The sequence below is a fragment of the Pristiophorus japonicus genome, chromosome 3, assembly GCF_044704955.1.
Source record: "Pristiophorus japonicus isolate sPriJap1 chromosome 3, sPriJap1.hap1, whole genome shotgun sequence".
NCBI classification, from domain to species: Eukaryota; Metazoa; Chordata; class Chondrichthyes; family Pristiophoridae; genus Pristiophorus; species Pristiophorus japonicus.
Window position 1 is genome coordinate 109,402,675 of NC_091979.1, and position 20,521 is coordinate 109,423,195.

Consider the following 20,521-nt stretch of genomic DNA (forward strand, 5'->3'; position numbering starts at 1 on the left):
TTTTCCCCCTTGTTCTAGTCTCCTCGACCAGTGGAAACAACCTCTCTGCCTCTATCTTGTCTATCCCTTTCATTATTTTAAATGTTTCTATAAGATCACCCCTCATCCTTCTGAACTCCAACGAGTAAAGACCCAGTCTACTCAATCTATCATCATAAGGTAACACCCTCATCTCCGGAATCAGCCTAGTGAATCGTCTCTGTAGGCTAATATATCCGTCCTTAAGTAAGGTGACCAAAACTACATGCAGTACTCCAGGTGCGGCCTCACCAATACCCTGTACAGTTGCAGCAGGACCTCCCTGCTTTTGTACTCCATCCCTCTTGCAATGAAGGCCAACATTCCATTCGCCTTCCTGATTACCTGCTGCACCTACAAACTAACTTTTTGGGATTCATGCACAAGGACCCCCAGGTCCCTCTGCACCGCAGCATGTTGTAATTTCTCCCCATTCAAATAATATTCCCTTTTACTGTTTTTTTTTCCAAGGTGGATGACCTCACATTTTCCGACATTGTATTCCATCTGCCAAACCTTAGCCCATTCGCTTAACCTATCTAAATCTCTTTGCAGCTTCTCTGTGTCCTCTACACAACCCACTTTCCCACTAATCTTTGTGTCATCTGCAAATTTTGTTACACTACACTCTGTCCCCTCTCCCAGGTCAAGTATGTATATTGTAAACAGTTGTGGTCCCAGCACCGATCCCTGTGGCACACCACTAACCACCGATTTCCAACCCGAAAAGAACCCATTTATCCCGACTCTCTGCTTTCTGTTCGCCAGCCAATTCTCGATCCATGCGAATACATTTCCTCTGACTCCGCGTACCTTTATCTTCTGCAGTAGCCTTTTGTGTGGCACCTTATCGAATGCTTTTTGGAAATCTAAATACACCACATCCATCGGTACACCTCTATCCACCATGCTCATTATATCCTCAAAGAATTCCAGTAAATTAGTTACAGCATCTGTAGTACAGAAATGATTAAGTCTCGGCTAGATACTCTGCTGGAGAAATATGCTAACATGTTTGAGGATTCATACGAGGGCATCAAGGGATACACTGCACATATTTGGATTGGGTCGGATGTCAAACCTATTTTTTGTAGACCAAGGCCAGTACCATATGCATTAAAATCACAGGTTGAGCAAGAGCTTGATAAGTTGGAGAAAAACAGAGTTTTAGTGAAGACTGATAGGAGTGACTGGGCCACCCCGTTAGTTGTAGTTCCGAAGGCAGAGAAAACAGTACGGCTCTGTGGGGACTATAAAATTACCCTAAATCGAGCAGTTGATGATGAACAGTACTCTTTACCAACATCACAGGATCTATATGCAGAACTGGTGGGAGTCAAAGTCTTCACAAAACTGGATCTCTCCCACGCCTATGCTCAACTCCACATTGACAAGGATAGTCAGCAGTACCTATAAAAACCAGTAAATATAAAAACAGATCGCAAGAGTTTCTATAGGTATATAAAAAGGAAAAGAGTGGCTAAAGTAAATGTTGGTCCCTTAGAGGACGAGACCAGGGAATTAGTAATGGGGAACATGGAGATGGCAGAAACCCTGAATAAATATTTTGTATCAGTCTTTACAGTAGAGGACATTAACAATATTCCGACAGTGGATAGTCAAGGGGCTATGGGGGGGAGGATCACTAAGGAGATGGTACTCAGTAAGATAATGGGGCTGAGTAAAAGTGGAGGGCAGAGAAACCCAAGGCAAAAAACAAAAAGGGCCAATATACAGCAAAATTTTAAAGGGTCAAAGTGTAATAAAAATGCAAGCCTGAAAGCTCGGTGCCTCAATGCGAGGAGTATTCGGAACCCAGGAGAGGGCTCTGAGCTAGTTAGAGTAAGTGAGAGCGCAGATGAACAGGACCCCAATAAAGAATGCAAAAGGCAGGAGGCAACAGAGCAGAGTAGCACTGGGGTAAGTGTAAACCGCAAGGTGATAGGAAGGGACAATATGTATGAATATAAAGGGGCTGCAGGAGGGGTCAAAACTAAAAATCATGGTTTAAAAACTAGTATTAAAACACTTTACCTAAACACACGCAGCATTCGAAATAAAGTAAATGAGTTGACGGCACAAATCATGACAAATGGGTATGATTTGGTGGCCATTCCAGAAACGTGGTTGCAGGGTGGCCAAGACTGGGAATTAAACATACAGGGGTATCTGACAATTCGGAAGGATAGACAAGAAGGGAAAGGAGGTGAGGTAGCTCTGTTAATAAAGGATGATATCAGGGCAGTTGTGAGAGATGATATTGGCTCTAATGAACAAAATGTTGAATCATTGTGGGTGGAGATTAGAGATAGTAAAGGGAAAAAGTCACTGGTGAGCGTAGTTTATAGGCCCCCAAATAATAACTTCACGGTGGGGCATACAATAATCAAGGGAATAATAGAGGCATGTGAAAAAGGAATGGCAGTAATCATGGGGGATTTTAACCTACATATCGATTGGTCAAATCAAATCGCACGGGGTAGACTAGAGGAGGAATTCATAGAATGCATACGGGATTGTTTCTTAGAACAGTATGTTACAGAATCTACAAGGGAGCAAGCTATCTTAGATCTGGTCCTGTGTAATGAGACAGGAATAATAAACGATCTCCTAGTAAAAGATCCTCTCGGAGTGATCACAGTATGGTTGAATTTGTAATACAGATTGAGGGTGAGGAAGTAGTGTCTCAAACGAGTGTACTATGCTTAAACAAAGGGGACTACAGTGGGATGAGGGCAGAGTTAGCTAAAGTAAACTGGAAACACAGACTAAACGGTGGCACAATTGAGGAACAGTGGAGGACTTTTAAGGCGCTCTTTCATAGTGCTCAACAAAAATATATTCCAGTGAAAAAGAAGGGCGGTAAGAGAAGGGATAACCAGCCGTGGATAACCAAGGAAATAAAGGAGAGTATCAAATTAAAAACCAATGCGTATAAGGTGGCCAAGGTTAGTGGGAAAATAGAAGATTGGGAAAATTTTAAAAGACAGCAAAGAATGACTAAGAAAGCAATAAAGAAAGGAAAGATAGATTACGAAGGTGAACTTGCGCAAAACATAAAAACAGATAGTAAAAGCTTTTACCGATATATAAAACGGAAGAGAGTGACTAAAGTAAATGTTGGTCCCTTAGAAGATGTGAAGGGGGATTTAATAATGGGAAATGTGGAAATGGCTGAGACCTTAAACAATTATTTTGCTTCGGTCTTCACAGTGGAAGACACAAAAACCATGCCAAAAATTGCTGGTCACGGGAATGTGGGAAGGGAGGACCTTGAGACAATCACTATCACTAGGGAGGTAGTGCTGGACAGGCTAATGGATCTCAAGGTAGACAAGTCCCCTGATCCTGATGAAATGCATCCCAGGGTATTAGAAGAGATGGCGGAAGTTATAGCAGATGCATTCGTTATAATCTACCAAAATTCTCTGGACTCTGGGGAGGTACCAGCGGATTGGAAAGCAGCTAATGTAACGCCTCTGTTTAAAAAGGGGGGCAGACAAAAGGCAGGTAACTATAGGCCAGTTAGTTTAACATCTGTAGTGGGGAAAATGCTTGAAGCTATCATTAAGGAAGAAATAGCGGGACATCGAGATAGGAATAGTGAAATCAAGCAGACGCAACATGGATTTTTGAAGGGGAAATCATGTTTAACTAATTTACTGGAATTCTTTGAGGATATAACGAGCATGGTGGATAGAGGTGTACCGATGGATGTGGTGTATTTAGATTTCCAAAAGGCATTCGATAAGGTGCCACACAAAAGGTTACTGCAGAAGATAAAGATACGCGGAGTCAGAGGAAATGTATTAGCATGCATCTGGAATTGGCTGGCTAACAGAAAGCAGAGAGTCGGGATAAATGGGTCCTTTTCGGGTTGGAAATCGGTGGTAAGTGGTGTGCCACAGGGATCGGTGCTGGGACCACAACTGTTTACAATATACACAGATGACCTGGAAGAGGGGAAAGAGTGTAGTGTAACAAAATTTGCAGATGGCACAAAGATTAGTGGGAAAGCGGGTTGTGTAGAGGACACAGAGTGGCTGCAAAGAGATTTAGATAGGTTAAGCGAATGGGCTAAGTTATGGCAGATGGAATACAATGTCGGAAAATGTGAGGTCATCCACCTTGGAAAAAAAAACAGTAAAAGGGAATATTATTTGAATGGGGAGAAATTACAACATGCTGCGGTACAGAGGGACCTGGAGGTCCTTGTGCATGAATCCACAAAAGTTAGTTTGCAGGTGCAGCAGGTAATCAGGAAGGCGAATGGAATGTTGGCCTTCATTGCAAGAGGGATGGAGTACAAAAGCAGGGAGGTACTGCTGCAACTGTACAGGGTATTGGTGAGGCCACACCTGGAGTACTGCGTGCAGTTTTGGTCACCTTACTTAAGGAAGGATGTACTAGCTTTGGAGTGGGTACAGAGACGATTCACTAGGCTGATTCCGGAGATGAGGGGGTTACCTTATGATGATAGATTGAGTAGACTGGGTCTTTACTCGTTGGAGTTCAGAAGAATGAGTAATGATCTTGTCGAAACATTTAAAATAATGAAAGGGATAGACAAGATAGAGGCAGAGAGGTTGTTTCCACTGGTCGGGGAGACCAGAACTAGGGGGCAAAGCCTCAAAATATGGGGGAGCCAATTTAAAACCGAGTTGAGAAGGAATTTCTTCTCCCAGAGGGTTGTGAATCTGTGGAATTCTCTGCCCAAGGAAGTAGTTGAGGCTAGCTCATTGAATGTATTCAAATCACAGATAGATAGATTTTTAACCAATAAGGGAATTAAGGGTTATGGGGAGCGGGCGGGTAAGTGGAGCTGAGTCCACTGCCAGATCAGCCATGATCTTTTTGAATGGCGGAGCAGGCTCGAGGGGCTAGATGGCCTACTCCTGTTCCTAATTCTTATGTTCTTATGTTCCATAGACAGAAAAATCCCCTGGCTTGTATCCTAGGGTCTTAAGAGAAGTAGCGGCAGGGATTGTGGATGCATTGGTTGTAATTTACCAAAATTCTCTGGATTCTGGGGAGTTCCCAGCAGATTGGAAAACTGCAAATGTAACGCCCCTATTTAAAAAAGGAGGCAGACAAAAAGCAGAAAACTATGGACCAGTTAGCTTAACATCTGTGGTTGGGAAAATGTTGGGGTCCATTATTAAAGAAGCAGTAGCAGGATATTTGGAAAAGCAAAATTCGGTCAGGCAGAGTCAGATTTATGAAGGGGAAGTCATGTTTGACAAATTTGCTGGAATTCTTTGAGGAGGTAACAATCAGGGTGGATAAAGGGGAACCAGTGGATGTGGTGTATTTGGACTTCCAGAAGGCATTTGACAAGGTGCCACATAAAAGGTTACTGCACAAGATAAAAGTTCACGGGGTTGGGGGTAATATATTAGCATGGATAGAGGATTGGCTAACTAACAGAGAACAGAGACTGGGGATAAATGGTTCATTCTCTGGTTGGCAACCAGTGGGGTGCCACAGGGATCAGTGCTGGGACCCCAACTATTTACAATCTATATTAACGACTTAGAAGAAGGAACTGAGTGTAACATAGCCAAATTTGCTGACGATACAAAGATGGGAGGAAAAGCAAGGTGTGAGGAGGACACAAAAAATCTGCAAAAGGACATACAGGCTAAATGAATGGGCAAGAATTTGGCAGATGGAGTATAATGTTGGAAAGTGTGAAGTCTTGCACTTTGGCAGAAAAAAAATCAAAGAGCAAGTTATTATTTAAATGGAGAAAGATTGCAAGGTGCCGCAGTACTGCGGGATCTGGGGGTACTTGTGTATGAAACACAAAAGGATAGTATGCAAGTGATCAGGAAAGCCAATGGTATCTTGGCCTTTGTTGCAAAGGGGATGGAGTATAAAAGCAGGGAAGTTTTGCTACAGCTATACAAGGTTTTGGTGAGGCCACACCTGGAATACGACGTGCAGTTTTGGTTTCCATATTTACGAAAGGATATACTTGCTTTGGAGACAGTTCAGAGAAGGTTCACTCGGTTGATTCCGGAGATGAGGGGGTTGACTTATGAGGAAAGGTTGAGTAGGTTGGGCCTCTAGTCATTAAAATTCAGAAGAATGAGAGGTGATCTTATCGAAACGTATAAGATTATGAGGGGGCTTGACAAGGTGGATGCAGAGAGGATGTTTCCACTGATGGGGGAGACTAGAACCAGAGGGCAGGATACAAGAATAAGGGGCTTCCCATTTAGAACTGAGATGAGGAGAAATTTTTTCTCTCAGAGGGTTGTGAATCTGTGGAATTCGCTGCCTCAGTGAGCTATGGAAGCTGGGACATTGAATAAATTTAAGACAAAAATAGACAGTTTCTTAAACAATAAGGGAATAAGGGGTTAAGGGGAGTGGGCAGGGAAGTGGAGCTGAGTCCATGATCGGATCAGCCATGATCTTATTGAATGGCGGAGCAGGCTCGAGGGGCCGTATGACCTACTCCTGTTCCTATTTTTTATGTTCTTATGTTCTACCTGACAGTCAACACACACACACAGATTTATATTCATACACCAAGTTGCCCTATGGTATCAAGTCCTCACCAAAAATATTTCAGGCTACTATGGATCAGATCTTACAGGGAATAAATCACTGTTTGTGCAATCAAGATGATGTGTTGATAGCCACCAGCGCAGAGAAGGAAAACCTGGAAATCTTAGACGTCTAAGACCATATTCTGAAGCTGAAGAGCAGTAAATGTGCATTCATGCAGCATGAGGTGGTTTATTTAGGATGGCGGGTAGATGACAATTGTCTCTAACCAGCTAAGGAGAAAAGTGCAAGCCATCATGATGGCTCCGGAGTCGAAAAACGTTACTGAATTACGATCCTTTTTAGGCACGGTCCAATATTATGCTCGTTTCCTTCCTGGGCTAACGACGGTGCTCGCACCACTCCATTATTTATTAAAGAAAGGTGTGTGTTGGATATGGGACAAAGAGCCACAGAATGCATACAACACAGGCAAGCAACGCTTGAGCAGTAGTGCTCTTCTCATCCATTATAATCTAACTTGTGAACTAAGACGAGCATGTGATGCTTCTGGGTATGGTATGGGAACAGTGATCAGCCATGTTATGAATGAAAGGCAGGAAAAAACGGTTGCCTTTTCATCGCATACACTCAACAAAAGCGAACAAAATTATGTCCAGATGAGAAAGAGGCTTTGGCAATTATAATTTGGCATTAAAAAGTTTCGGCAGTTTCTTTTGGGATGCCAATTCACACTAATAACCGATCACAAACCGTTACTAGCTATCCTAGGCCCAAAAGCGGCAATTCCATCTATGGCAGCTTCCAAAGATAGCCTATTTTATTGTCTCATTACAATTACAAAATTGAGTATCGTACTTCAAAGCAGATTGCAGTGGCGGATGCCCTTTCAAAGTTGCCTCGTGAAGATTCTGAAATTGGCCACGAACAGTCAATCTTTACTCTGGATGTCGTTGATGAGGACTGTTATTGCAGAGCACACAGCGGGGGTGGGGTGAAGATCAGAAGCATTTCGATGAGGGGATAAAGCTCTTTTATCATCATCGATACAAATTATCATGTGAGCAGTGATGTCTAAAATGGGGCCTGAGAGTAGTCATTCCCAGTGCACTACAGGCCAATGTCTGAACAGAACTTCACAGGGAGCATACTGGCATCGTAGGCATGAAAGCGGTGGCCCGAAGTTTTGTTTATTGGCCTGGGTTGGATAAAGACTTAGAAGTATTAAAAGTATTAGTAAGTGTACTATCTGTCAAGACTGCAGGACCATACCAGCTAAAATGCCACTGCAAACAGGGACTTGGCCAACGAGACCATTCCAAAGAATACATATTGATCTTTGTGAGAGGAACAGTGATACTTTTCTGGTTCTAATCGATAGCCATTCTAAATGACTAGAAGTACAGCATATGGGGTCATCTATGACTACAGAGCGTACATTGGATGAATTACGGGCTATTTTTGCATACCATGGACTGCCCAAAGAAATGGTGTTAGAAAATGGGCCACAATTTCAGTCCATGCAATTTGCAAATTTTGCTAGACACAATGGTTACAAACACACATTGATAGCACCATATCATCCTGCTCCAATCATCATCATCATTATAGGCAGTCCCTCGAAATCGCTTCCACTCCAAAAGTGAGTTCTCAAGTGACTGAACAGTCCAATATGGGAATTACAGTCTCTGTACAGTGGTGGGACAGACAGTCGTTGAAGGAAAGGGTGGGTGGGACTGGTTTGCCGCACGCTCCTTCCGCTGCCTGCGCTTGGTTTCTGCATGCTCTCAGCAACGAGACTCGAGGTGCTCAGTACCCTCCCGGATACACTTCCTCCATTTAGGGCGGTCTTTGGCCAGGGACGCCCAGGTGTCGGTGGGAATGTTGCATTTTATCAAGGAGGCTTTGAGGGTGTCCTTGAAATGTTTCCTTTGCCCACCTTGGGCTTGCTTGCCATGTCGGAGTTCCGAGTAGAGCGCTTGCTTTGGGAGTATTGTGTCAGGCATGCGAACAATTTGGCCTGCCCAACGGTGCTGGTCGAGTTTAGTCAGTGCTTCGATGCTGGGGATGTGGGCCTGATCGAGGACGCTAACGTTGGTGCGTCTGTCCTCCCAGGGGATTTGCAGGATCTAGCGGAGATATCATTGGTGGTATTTCTCCAGCGATTTGAGGTGTCTACTGTATATGGTCCACGTCTCTGAGCCATACAGGAGGGCGGGTATTACTACAGCCCTGTAGACCATGAGCTTGGTGGCAGATATGAGGACCTGATCTTCGAGCACTCTTTTCCTCAGACGGCTGAAGGCTGTGCTGGCACACTGGAGGCGGTGTTGAACCTCGTTGTCGATGTCTGCCCGTGCTGATAACTGGTGCAGCTGAAAGGTCGGTCAGGATTGTCAAGGAGGCTTTGCGGAAACAAGTTCTGCAGACTGGATCATCGGTGAGCATGAAGCATAGGTTAGCAAATTTTCTTTTCAAATATAGAACTACGCCTCACTCTACAACAGGGTACACACCTGCTGAATTATTGATGAAGCGTCGGCTGAGGACCCGTCTCAGATTATTGCAACCAAACTTGTCCGATAAGGTAGAGAAAGCATAATCATCATTATCATTCTGGTATTAAAGAGCGCTGCTTTCAGAAGGGTGATCAGGTCAGAGTTCTCAGTCCGTCGAAATGGGCAAATGGGACATTGGTACAATTATTTGGGTATGTGGCACCAAGCAGTACTTGGTCAAAATTGGTGAATACATCAGAAAGGTTCATGTGGATCAAATGTTTCTAGCGAGTGATGCGCCTTTGGTACCATGAGTAGATGATTATGAGTCTGACTTGGGCGATAATCAGATTGAGTTGGCAAGTTCAAGTACTTCAATGGACACAACGGTCACAAAGTCCACATTCCCACCAGCTCAGATGCAGCCGACTGAAAATGGTTCTGCGGGTATGGGACAATCTCGCAGAGACTCTGTATCTTCTGAGGTGGGTGGGGGGGAGGTGGAGTTAGGGTTCAGTTGAGAAGATCAATGAGAAAACGCAAACCAACTAGACAGGATATTGATAACTGGGAATATCAAGATCTTAGAAAGAAAGCTAACACTAGGACTGATGTAAGGGGTTCAAGGAAATTCAAGAGGACACAGGAAGATAGAGGCCAGGAATCTTGTGCAACATATCCTGAAAGCAGAAATTACCCAAGACAGTCTCCTGAATCTTGGATCTATATTCTATAAGAATATAGAAAACGGGCATAGCCAGCCAATTGCAAAGAAATGGAGGTTGGAGCAGGAGGAAGCTAAAAGCTTACAACAAGATACTCAGGCTCAGCAGTGGAATTTGTAAAATTGTAATCATGATAAGTAATCCTTTGAAATATTGTATAAATACCTTGCTTCTAAAAAAGGGAGAAGCATGCACCTGTGTGTATGCTCACAGGTTTGTATTGCATTGTGTGAGGCTTAGCTAGTAGCGTCATGTTCACAAGACTCAATAAATCCCCAGTCAGTTGAGCCTAGGTTATCCACGATGATGTATGCAGTTGTGAGCTGAGTGGGTGAACTGGCAATGTGTAATGTGATTGTTAAATCTTTGTTTATAAACCAACTAGGTCTTAATAGCATTGTGTTGCTATGAATTCTTAAGTAAAGAACTCATGAAGCAAATACATTGCACCCAGCAGTTAAAATGGCAGTGGACACAAACCCATTGGGAATGCAACAGGAAGCACCCAACTGCCATTTTAACTACCAACCAATGTTCCCTGTAAGCTGTGCTTTGTTATGCCTGGCCTGTTTCTTTTAGTGCGTGGTCCCTTTAAATTTCCACGCATGTGCGATATTTATAATGGAGAAGCCGATGAGCGGCTGCACAGCACCTTTCCCATTACTGCACAGTGGCGCAGCTTAGAGGGAGCATTACTACCTACCAACTCACCCCATTCCTGCCGCGTGGGCAGGGTAAACTTCCAGCCTTAAATGTCTTCACAAACTAAAAGCCTTCTCAGTTCAGTGCTCTGAAACAAACTTTTAATTATTTAAATATAACTTTCATGTCAGTCCAGGTGGCACAACAAAGTCTACCATGGGGGGGGGGGGGGGGTGGTTGAGTGTGTGGTCACAGGAAGGTGCAGACTATAGATATACTCTCTGTGTAGTCACTGTATAGTTGCATAAGATGGAGACTTGTTACTTGATGTACGATCAATAAAGTTTACATTGTGTATATATACTATGCTGGCACCACTAGAGGGTGCAACTGGTGAAGACCGGGTTTCCTGCACCTGTGGCAGAGGCTGTTCACCAGAGGGCACTGCAGTGGGAGACCTGAGGGTCACCTGCATAGGTGTGCAGGGCCCAGTATAAAAGGCTTCCCACCATGCTTGTGCCTCACTCTGGTGTTACAAATAAAGGACCAAGGTCACCACAGTTTGAATACAACACATTGCTTCATGGAGTCATTCATAAGTACATTACAGACATAACAACTGGCGACGAGAATACGAACTTTCACGCGATTATGGCTACCTTTGACACACTAAAAGACTTCACAGAGGGTGATGATTGGGATGCCTTCACAGAAATGCTCGAGTAATATTTTGTGGCAAACGACCTGGCAGGGGAGATGGACACATTGGTGGAGAAGCGTAAGGCTATACTGCTGACCAGTTGTGGGCCCGAGGTCTACCGCCTCGTCAGGGACTTGCTGGCACCCAGGAAGGCCAAGGATAAGACATACGATGAGCTGACTGAACTAATTCACGATCAACTAAAACCAAAACAGAGCATCCTCACGGCCAGGCACAGATTCTACACTCACCGCAGACCTGAGGGCCAGGAGATTGCAAAATATGCTGCCGATCTTAGGAGACTTACGACACACGTGATTTCGGCACACACCTCAATGAGACATCTTCGTTATAGGAATTGGCCACGAGGGCCTCCTTCATACGCTATTATCTGCCGACACCAGAGTCAACCTACAGAAGGCCATCAGCATCAGTCAGGTGTTCATGACCTTGACCTGCAGCACCAAGCAAATTATTCATCCTGTGGACTCAAACCCAGCAAGTACTGTACACAGAATGGTGCCTTTCACAGGCAAGAATGTAGAACATGGCTCTGCCCAGGGCAGAGAGCACAGACCTCAGGGTTCCAGAACTCAAAGTCCACCGAGGGGTGCTAATTGAGTAGCACCATGCTGGCATTGCGGAGTAAACCATAGGGCTCACCAGTGTCGGTTTGCTGAGTACGTAGGCAAAGCCTGTAACATGAAAGGCCACCTCCAGCGTATGTGTAAAAGAAATACAATTCATCGTCTAGCAGAGGAGTCGGTAGATGACTCTGAATCCAGCAGGGAGTATGAGGATTTGACCGGAGAGGCAGCTCAGCCCCCAAGAAGAAGTGTATGGAGTGTATACCTGCACCACCAATTGTCCTCCAGTGAAGATGGAAGTCGAGATTAACGACGTTCCAGTCTTCATGGAAGTGGACACGGGAGCGAGCCAGTCAGTGATGAGCCAAGATGCCTTTGAGAGGCTATGGAACGAAAAACGACCCGAGCTGATTCCAGTACAGGAAAAGTTGTGCACCTACACCAAGGAGTTGGTAGTGCAGATGTAAATAATCCATAATGGCATGGTGCACAAGTTACCTCTGTGGATTGTTGAAGGAGATGGTCCAATGCTACTCGAAAGAAGGTGGATGGGAAAGATCCAGTGGAAATGGGAAGACCTCTTCATTCCATCAATCGGTATTCCCCCGTGCTCAGAGGCAGAGCAAAACCTCACCTTCGCTTGGGCCAGGCACCAGAGAACAGACCAGCGCAGCACCTGAGGTACAGGCCGTCCATCACGACTGCGTGGCAATGATCCAACCGGAACACCCCAAAAGTACCTTCCTGGCTCCAGTGGCAGGACATTTACACTGTGTATATACTATGCTGGCACCACTAGAGAGTGCAACTGGTGGAGACTGGGGTTTCCTGCACCTGTGGCAGAGGCTGTCCACCAGAGGGCACTGCGGTGGGAGACCTGAGGGTCACCTGCATAGGTGTGCAGGGCCCAGTATAAAAGGCTCCCCACCATGCTTGTGCCTCACTCTGGAGTTACGAATAAAGGACCAAAGTCACTACAGATTGAGTACAACACATTGCATTGTGGAGTCATTCATAAGTACATACAGAAATACATATCGCAAACAGCAAACACTCAGGCCAGCGCCCAACAACCGGAGCCCCAACTCAGGCGCTCTACAAGAGAGCGTAAACCACCAGAGAGACTCAACCTGTGATCCCAATAAGACTTTGGGGGGGAGGTAATGTCATGTATTCAACCAGCTTTTCAATTCACTAAATATATTCAAAAAGGAGTTAGATGTAGTCCTTACTACTAGGGGGATCAAGGGGTATGGCAAGAAAGCAGGAATGGGGTACTGAAGTTGCATGTTCAGCCATGAACTCATTGAATGGCGGTGCAGGCTCGAAGGGCCGAATGGCCTACTCCTGCACCTATTTTCTATGTTTCTATATGTTTCTATGTTAGCAGAAGGGAAAGGCAATGTTTCCTCTGACTCGTAAGCAATGCCATGGAAGGTCTGCCTCTAAAAGTCTTTAGTGTAGTGTACACTTCCTAAAAATGTAACAATTGGTTCCTTTAAATCTTTCCAGAAGCAAAAGATAGAAAGAAGAAAAGTAAAAGTGGAGGGCAGAGAAACCCAAGGCAAAAATCAAAAAGGGCCACATTACACCAAAATTCTAAAGGGGCAAAGTGTGTTAAAAAGACAAGCCTGAAGGCTTTGTGCCTCAATGCGAGGAGTATTCGTAGTAAGGTGGATGAATTAACTGCACAGGCAGCAATTAATGAATATGATATAATTGGCATCACGGAGACATGGCTCCAGGGTGACCAAGGCTGGGAACTCAACATTCAGGGGTATTCAACATTCAGAAAGGATAGACAGAAAGGAAAAGGAGGTGGGGTAGCATTGCTGATTAAAGAGGAAATTAACACAATAGTAAGGAAGGACATTGGCTTGGATGCTGTGGAATCTGTATGGGTGGAGCTGCGGAATAACAAAGGGCAGAAAACGCTAGAGGGAGTTGTGTACAGACCACCAAACAGTAGTAGTGAGGTTGGGGACAGTATCAAACAAGAAATTAGGGATGCATGCAATAAAGGTACAGCAGTTATCATGGGTGACTTTAATCTACATATAGATTGGGCTAACCAAACTGGTAGCAATACAGTGGTGGAGGATTTCCTGGAGTGTATTAGGAATGGTTTTCTAGACCAATATGTCGAGGAACCAACTAGAGGGCTGGCCATCCGAGAGTGGGTGATGTGTAATGAGAAAGGACTAATGAGCAATCTTTTTGTGCGAGACCCTTGGGGAAGAGTGACCATAATATGGTAGAATTCTTTATTAAGATGGAGAGTGACACAGTTAATTCAGAGACAAGGGTCCTGAAGTTAAGGAAAGGTAACTGCGATGGTATGAGACGTGAATTGGCTAGAATAGACTGCCAATACTTAAAGGGTTGACGGTGGATAAGCAATGGCAAATATTTAAAGAGCACACGGATGAACTTCAACAATTGTACATCCCTGTCTGGAGTAAAAATAAAACTGGGAAGGTGGTTCAACCGTGGCTAACAAGGGAAATTAAGGATAGTGTTAAATCTAAGGAAGAGGCATATAAATTGGCCAGAAAAAGCAGCAAACCTGAGGACTGGGAGAAATTTAGAATTCAGCAAAGGAGGACAAAGAGTTTAATTAGGAGGTGGAAAATAGAGTATGAGAGGAAGCTTACCAGGAACATAAAAACTGACTGCAAAAGCTTCTATAGATAAGCGAAGAAAAAAAGATTAGTGAAGACAAACGTAGGTCCCTTGCAGTCAGATTCAGGTGAATTTATAATGGGGAACAAAGAAATGGCAGACCAGTTGAACAAATACTTTGGTTCTATCTTCACGAAGAAGGACACAAATAACCTTCCGGAAATACTAAGGGATCGAGGATCTAGTGAGAAGGAGGAACTGAAGGAAATCCTTATTAGGCAGGAAATTGTGTTTGAAAAATTGATGGGATTGAAGGCCAATAAATCCCCGGGGCCTGATGGTCTGCATCCCAGAGTACTTACGGAAGTGGCCCTAGAAATAGTGGATGCATTGGTGATCATTTTCCAACAGTCAATCAACTCTGGATCAGTTCCTATAGACTGGAGGGTAGCTAATGTATCACCACTTTTTAAAAAAGGGAGCAAGAAAATGGGTAATTATAGACCGGTTAGCCTGACATCAGTAGTGGGGAAAATGTTGGAATCAATTATTAAAGATGAAATAACAGCGCATTTGGAAAGCAGTGACAGGATCGGTCCAAGTCAGCAGAGATTTATGAAAAGGAAATCATGCTTGACAAATCTTCTGGAATTTGTTGAGGATGTAACTAGTAGAGTGGACAAGGGAGAATCAGTGGATGTGGTGTATTTGGACTTTCAAAAGGCTTTTGACAAGGTCCCACACAAGAGATTGGTATGCAAAATTAAAGCACATAGTATTGGGGGTAATGTACTGACGTGGAAAGAGAACTGGTTGGCAGACAGGAAGCTAAGAGTTGGGATAAACGGGTCCTTTTCAGAATGGCAGGCAGTGACTAGTGGGGTGTCGCAGGGCTCAGTGCTGGGATCCCAGCTATTTACAATATACATTAATGATTTAGATGAAGGAATTGAGTGTATTATCTCCAAGTTTGCAGATGACACTAAGCTGGATGGCCTGTGTGAGCTGTGAGGAGGATGCTAAGAGGCTGCAAGGTGACTTGGACAGGTTAGGTGATTGGGCAAATGCATGGCTGATGCAGTAAAATGTGGATAAATGTGACGTTATCCGCTTTGGGGTCAAAAACGCAAGGTAGAATAGTATCTGAATGGCGGCAGATTAGGAAAAGGGGAGGTGCAACGAGACCTGGGTACCATGGTACATCAGCCATTGAAAGTTGGCATGCAGGTACAGCAGGCGGTGAAGAAGGCAAATGTTATGTTGTTTGAGTATAGGAGCAGGGAGGTCTTACTGCAGTTGTATAGGGCCCTGGTGAGGCCTCACCTGGAATATTGTTATCAGGTTTGGTTTCCTAATCTGAGGAAGGATGTTCTTGCTATTGAGGGAGTGCAGCGAAGGTTCACCAGACTGATTCCTGGGATGGCAGGACTGACATATGAGGAGAGATTGGATCGACTGGGCCTGTATTCACTGGAGTTTAGAAGGAGGAGAGGGGATCTCATAGAAATATGTAAAATTCTGATGGGACTGGACAGATTAGATGCAGGAAGAATGTTCCCGATGTTGGGGAAGTCCAGAACCAGAGGACGCAGTCTAAGGATAAGGGGTAAGCCATTTAGGACTGAGATAAGGAGAAATTTCTTCACTCAGAGAGTTGTTAACCTGTGGAATTCCCTACGCAGAGAGTCGTTGATGCCAGTTCATTGGATATATTCAAGAAGGAGTTAGATATGGCCTTTACGGCTAAAGGGATCAAGGGGTATGGAGAGAAAGCAGGAAAGGGGTACTGAGATAAATGATCAGTCATGATCTTATTGAATGGTGGTGCTAGCTCGAAGGGCCAAATGGCCTACTCCTGCACCTATTTTCTATGTTTCTATGTTTTTCTCTAACTTTTTTATGCTATACTTAAAACTTGCTACTTTTAACCCTATTTCTTATACTTGCCTTTTGACTGATTTGTACCATGTGACACTCCTAGTGTGGTCCACTGAACCCGTTTCCCAACTCTGTTCTACAGTTGCTTTCTCCCTGCATCCTTAACCCAGCAGGCCTGCAAAGCAAAGTAAATGCAAACTTCAAAAAATGTTTTACAGCTGCATCGTGTTCCCGGCCTCAACTGCCACCTTTATTACCTCGACCAGAACCAATTTTATAGTTAACCAACCTCAACTGCAACTCCTCAATCTCTGCCACTTACAACTTGTCGCAGCCCTTTTCAGCCCATTGGGATTTCCACTATGCCATTGCTTGCCGTCAGCTTGTTCTTGCATTTTAGTGATTTTAAAGCACAAAATGTGTTATTATAGCAGTTACCAACCTTAGCCTCTCCTCTACCCTAAACATCCCAACTGCTGCCCTCCCAAAATACTGCCTCTCCCAGGCCCCAAATAAAGTCTCCTTGGCTTCTCACCAACCCAAACACCCCACTACAGCCTGGTCTCAAATATATCCAATATACCACTACCAGCTGTCTGATCATTTCACCTGTTTTAGTGACTTTAAAGCCAAAAAGAAAAAAAAAGTGCTATTACAGTATTTCCTGAGTTAGAAAATACTGTAATAGTGCTTTAAAGTCACTAACATAAACTAGCCTAACTGTCAGCAACTGCAATTTGAAAGTCAATGGATCAAAAGGGGCTGAAACCAGTCAGAGGACACAAGCTTATGGCCAGAATACTGTTGAGGAAGAGAACAGAAGAGCATCTGACAACCATAAAGAGGTCGTGAGTGGTCAGGCCACCTCCTTGGCCCCCACCTCCAAACTGATAGATTTGATCTCCTGGTGCAACCATATCCTGGGCCCTCTTAATTGCAACTAGACCTTGGATCCCCCCTCCAAATACTCCCACATACCACGACCCACTCCTAACTCCTGATACTTAGAATGCCCTTTCCAGTGCATTTGCAACCAAATTCCATCCCTAGAAATGTCCAGATCTTGATACCTATTCCTCCAACCAAAGACCCCAGGACCCCCATCACACATCTCAGAACCACCACGTTACTCCCACATCCCACAATGCCCCTCTGCAGTTCTCCCAGACATAGAGACTCCTCTCCCCAAAGCTCACAGGCACCACAACACCCCATCAATACTCCCATGATCACGGGACTCCCATTCCAGTAATACCTTGGCCACCTTCTCCAGGTTCTCTCATGTGCTAGTGTTCCTCTCCCACTATGCCCACACACCAACATGAATCCCCTACTCAGTGCTCCTAGATCCTGCAATTTCCCTCCCAGTTCTCCCAGATCTTAGGAACCCTCAGTACACCCTGCCTCCAGCTCGTTCAAGGATCATTCATCAGTAATCCTAGATTCCAACAGTGCTACTTCCAGATTGCAAAACAACACTCCCACTGCTCCCACACTCCAGCGACACCCTACCAGCACTGCCATAACATAGAAACTCCCTCCCTTCACAACCATACTAAAAGACACCACTCCCAGATCACAGAATCCACTCCGACTGCTCCCAGACCCAATGAACCTTCCCAATACACACAGATTCCAACACTGCTTCATTCTTCCAACATCCCATCATCCCTTGCTAGTGCTGCCAGACTCTAGGACCATCATTTCAATATTATCAAACCACATGACGACCTCCAACTTCCAAGTACTGCAACAAGCCACCTTAGTTGTTAGCCTTGGCTCAGTGGTAACACTTTCGCCTCTAAATCAGAAATGTTGTGTGTTCAAGCCACACTCGTGACTTGAGCACATAATCCAGGCTAATACGGTCGAAGTAAAAAATCCAATGTCACAATTTGAAGAAGAGCAGATGAGTTAACCCTGTGTCCTGGCCAATATTTATCCCTCAGTCAACATCACTGAAACAGATTAACTGGTCATGTATCTCACTGCTATTTATAGAACCTTGCTGTGGCTTCTGCTTTTCCATACATTACAGCAATGATCATACTTTAAACATACTTCATTGACTGTACAGTGCTTTGGGACGTAAAGGACACTGTATCAATGGAAATAATGTTTTTTCTTTGTAGCTTCAAATTAATATTAAACTAGTACTGACAAGGCTTAAGAGATGAACAATCTCATCAAAGGGTGATAGAGGCAGAAAGCCTCATCACATTTAAAAAATACTTGGATGTGTACTTAAAGTGCCATAACCTACAGGGCTATGGACCAAGAGCTGGAAAGTGGGATTAGGCTGGATAGCTCTTGGTCAGCCGGCGCAGACACGATGGGCCAAAATCGTCTCCTTCCGTGCTGTAAATTTCTATGATTCTATGAAGAAAGATTAGGGAATGACAAAAAAAATTTCACCTCACATCTTGGTTTTAAAAATGACCTTCAAAATGCTTTTAAAAAGGGGGTGCAAGGAAGGAAGATGAAGCACAACTCTCAATTTGCCATTCCCAATATCGAGCCAGCTGGGGAGAATTCTTGTCCAGGAAAGGGATTGTCATATAATTAGTAGGACAGAATCACATCGGATGTGAAACTCAACTTTTTCTATACTGTATTCTCACAAATAAGCAAAATTAAAATCTGAAGACACTTAAACGCAAAGAACTTCTAGCCATTTCCAACTTCAAACTGCATCAGATAACCTAAACCTCACAAATTAACTTCATATTTTAGCATTAAAATTGAAAAGGCAGATTACAAATCGTAATTACAATTAATAATAATAATTGGAATGTTTTAAAATGGAGTTAACAGATTTTTTTTAATGGATCCCACAGCCTGTTTTTCAAACTGTGGGAAGCATGTGTGGGATGCCTTCCACAGAGGAGCAAATGTTCCAATTCATTGAGCAAAGGCCTTGGGAGTCAGGCACCGACACAGATAACATAGAATTTGAATTGTGTAACAAAATAAGAGTTAAATTAAAAAAATCATAACACCATAGCCCCAAGTTTCCGGCCGCGCCGGAAACGGCGCAGCCCCGAGCTGCACACCTGTTCTTCGCGCCTAAAAGTGCGCAGGAAAAAAACTGTTTAATTCTCCGGCTCCTCGGAGCGCGAATTCAGCTTGGCGCGGCGCGCACTTCACAGCGGGGGGTGGAGCTAAACACTCGCGCCGATTCTCTAAGCAATGGGGGGGGCGGGTCTAATTTAAATGAGCCAACGTCGTGCCGGCAACCCTGCGCGTGCGCGTTGGAGCGTGCGCGCACGCGCAGTGTCAAACAAACATTGGCACTCGGCCATTTTTAAAGGGACTCGGCTGCCGTCGAGCCACTGACGCCGCCCCTTAAGCGTGGCCGAATGGCCTCAACCCCCTTGGAAAGCTGCGTGCGTGGGTGTTGATTCTTCAGCTGCCGGCCAGCCACTGACGCCGCTCCTATCCCATGGCCAAATGGCCTCAACCCCCTTGGAAAGCTGCGTGCGTCCCGTGTTAATTCTTCGGAATGAAGGCCTGCCTGAAGCACCGCAGCTCAGCTCGAAGGCTGCTTGCTGCTGCTGTTGGGGCTGCCGTCAAGACACTGACGCCACACCCCTGCCTGTCTCCAACATGAAAGGCCTGCCTGAAGCACAGCAGCTCGAAGGCTGCTGCTGTTTCACACAGGTAGGAACATGGTTTATTTAATCTTTTCTTTGCTTATAAATTTTTATTCAGGTTGGATTTATTTGTATAATATTTGTATAAGTATAACTAAGGATTGATTGTAGAATTTAATGACTTCCCTTCCTCCCCCCCCCCCCCCGCTTCCCTACGCCTAATTTGTAACCTACGCCTGATTTTCTAAACTGTCGACAAGATTTTTTCGAACGTACAAAAATCTTCACTTACTCCATTCAAAGTTAGTTTGGAGTAAGTTTTCACTGCCTAAACTTTGAAAACAGGCGTAAGTGGCCGGATACGCCCCCTTTTGAAAAACAAATTCTGTTCCAAAGTGAAACTGTTCTAACTGACTAGAACTGGAGCAAATTAAATGCCGAGAATTCAAATTTCTATGATACTCTGTTCTAAACCAGTTGCTCCAAAAAAACAAGAGCAACTCAGGCCGAAACTTGGCCCCCATGAATCCGGAATTACCAATTAAGGCATATAGAAGGCTGATTGGAGGAAGCACCCTACCAATCAATCATTAATTAATCAATCAGCATGTATTAATTGTAACTTGCATAATTATGTAATGCTATAATCTGAAACTGGATAAAGTAAGATGTCTCTGGCAGTATCTTCGAGCATCCCTTCAAGGATAGCTCCCCTGCCGGCTTGTACCTGTTATTAATAAAA

General features: G+C 44.4%; 1 protein-coding gene across 8 annotated transcripts in view; it reads right to left on the minus strand.

Moving 5' to 3' along the window:
* erich2 (glutamate-rich 2) overlaps positions 1 to 20,521 on the minus strand; it is a 326,385-nt gene that overhangs the window by 279,613 nt on the left and 26,251 nt on the right. Inside the window, exon 3 of one of the 8 annotated variants that reach the window (XM_070875670.1) lies at positions 16,256 to 16,361. The exons of 6 other annotated variants lie outside the window; for them this stretch is intronic. In XM_070875670.1, coding sequence (XP_070731771.1) covers positions 16,256 to 16,276 — 21 coding nt within the window. In that variant the 5' untranslated portion in view covers positions 16,277 to 16,361. Of the gene's footprint in view, positions 1 to 16,255; positions 16,362 to 20,521 lie in introns of those variants that run through there. One more of the 8 variants, XM_070875674.1, reaches the window with a different exon arrangement.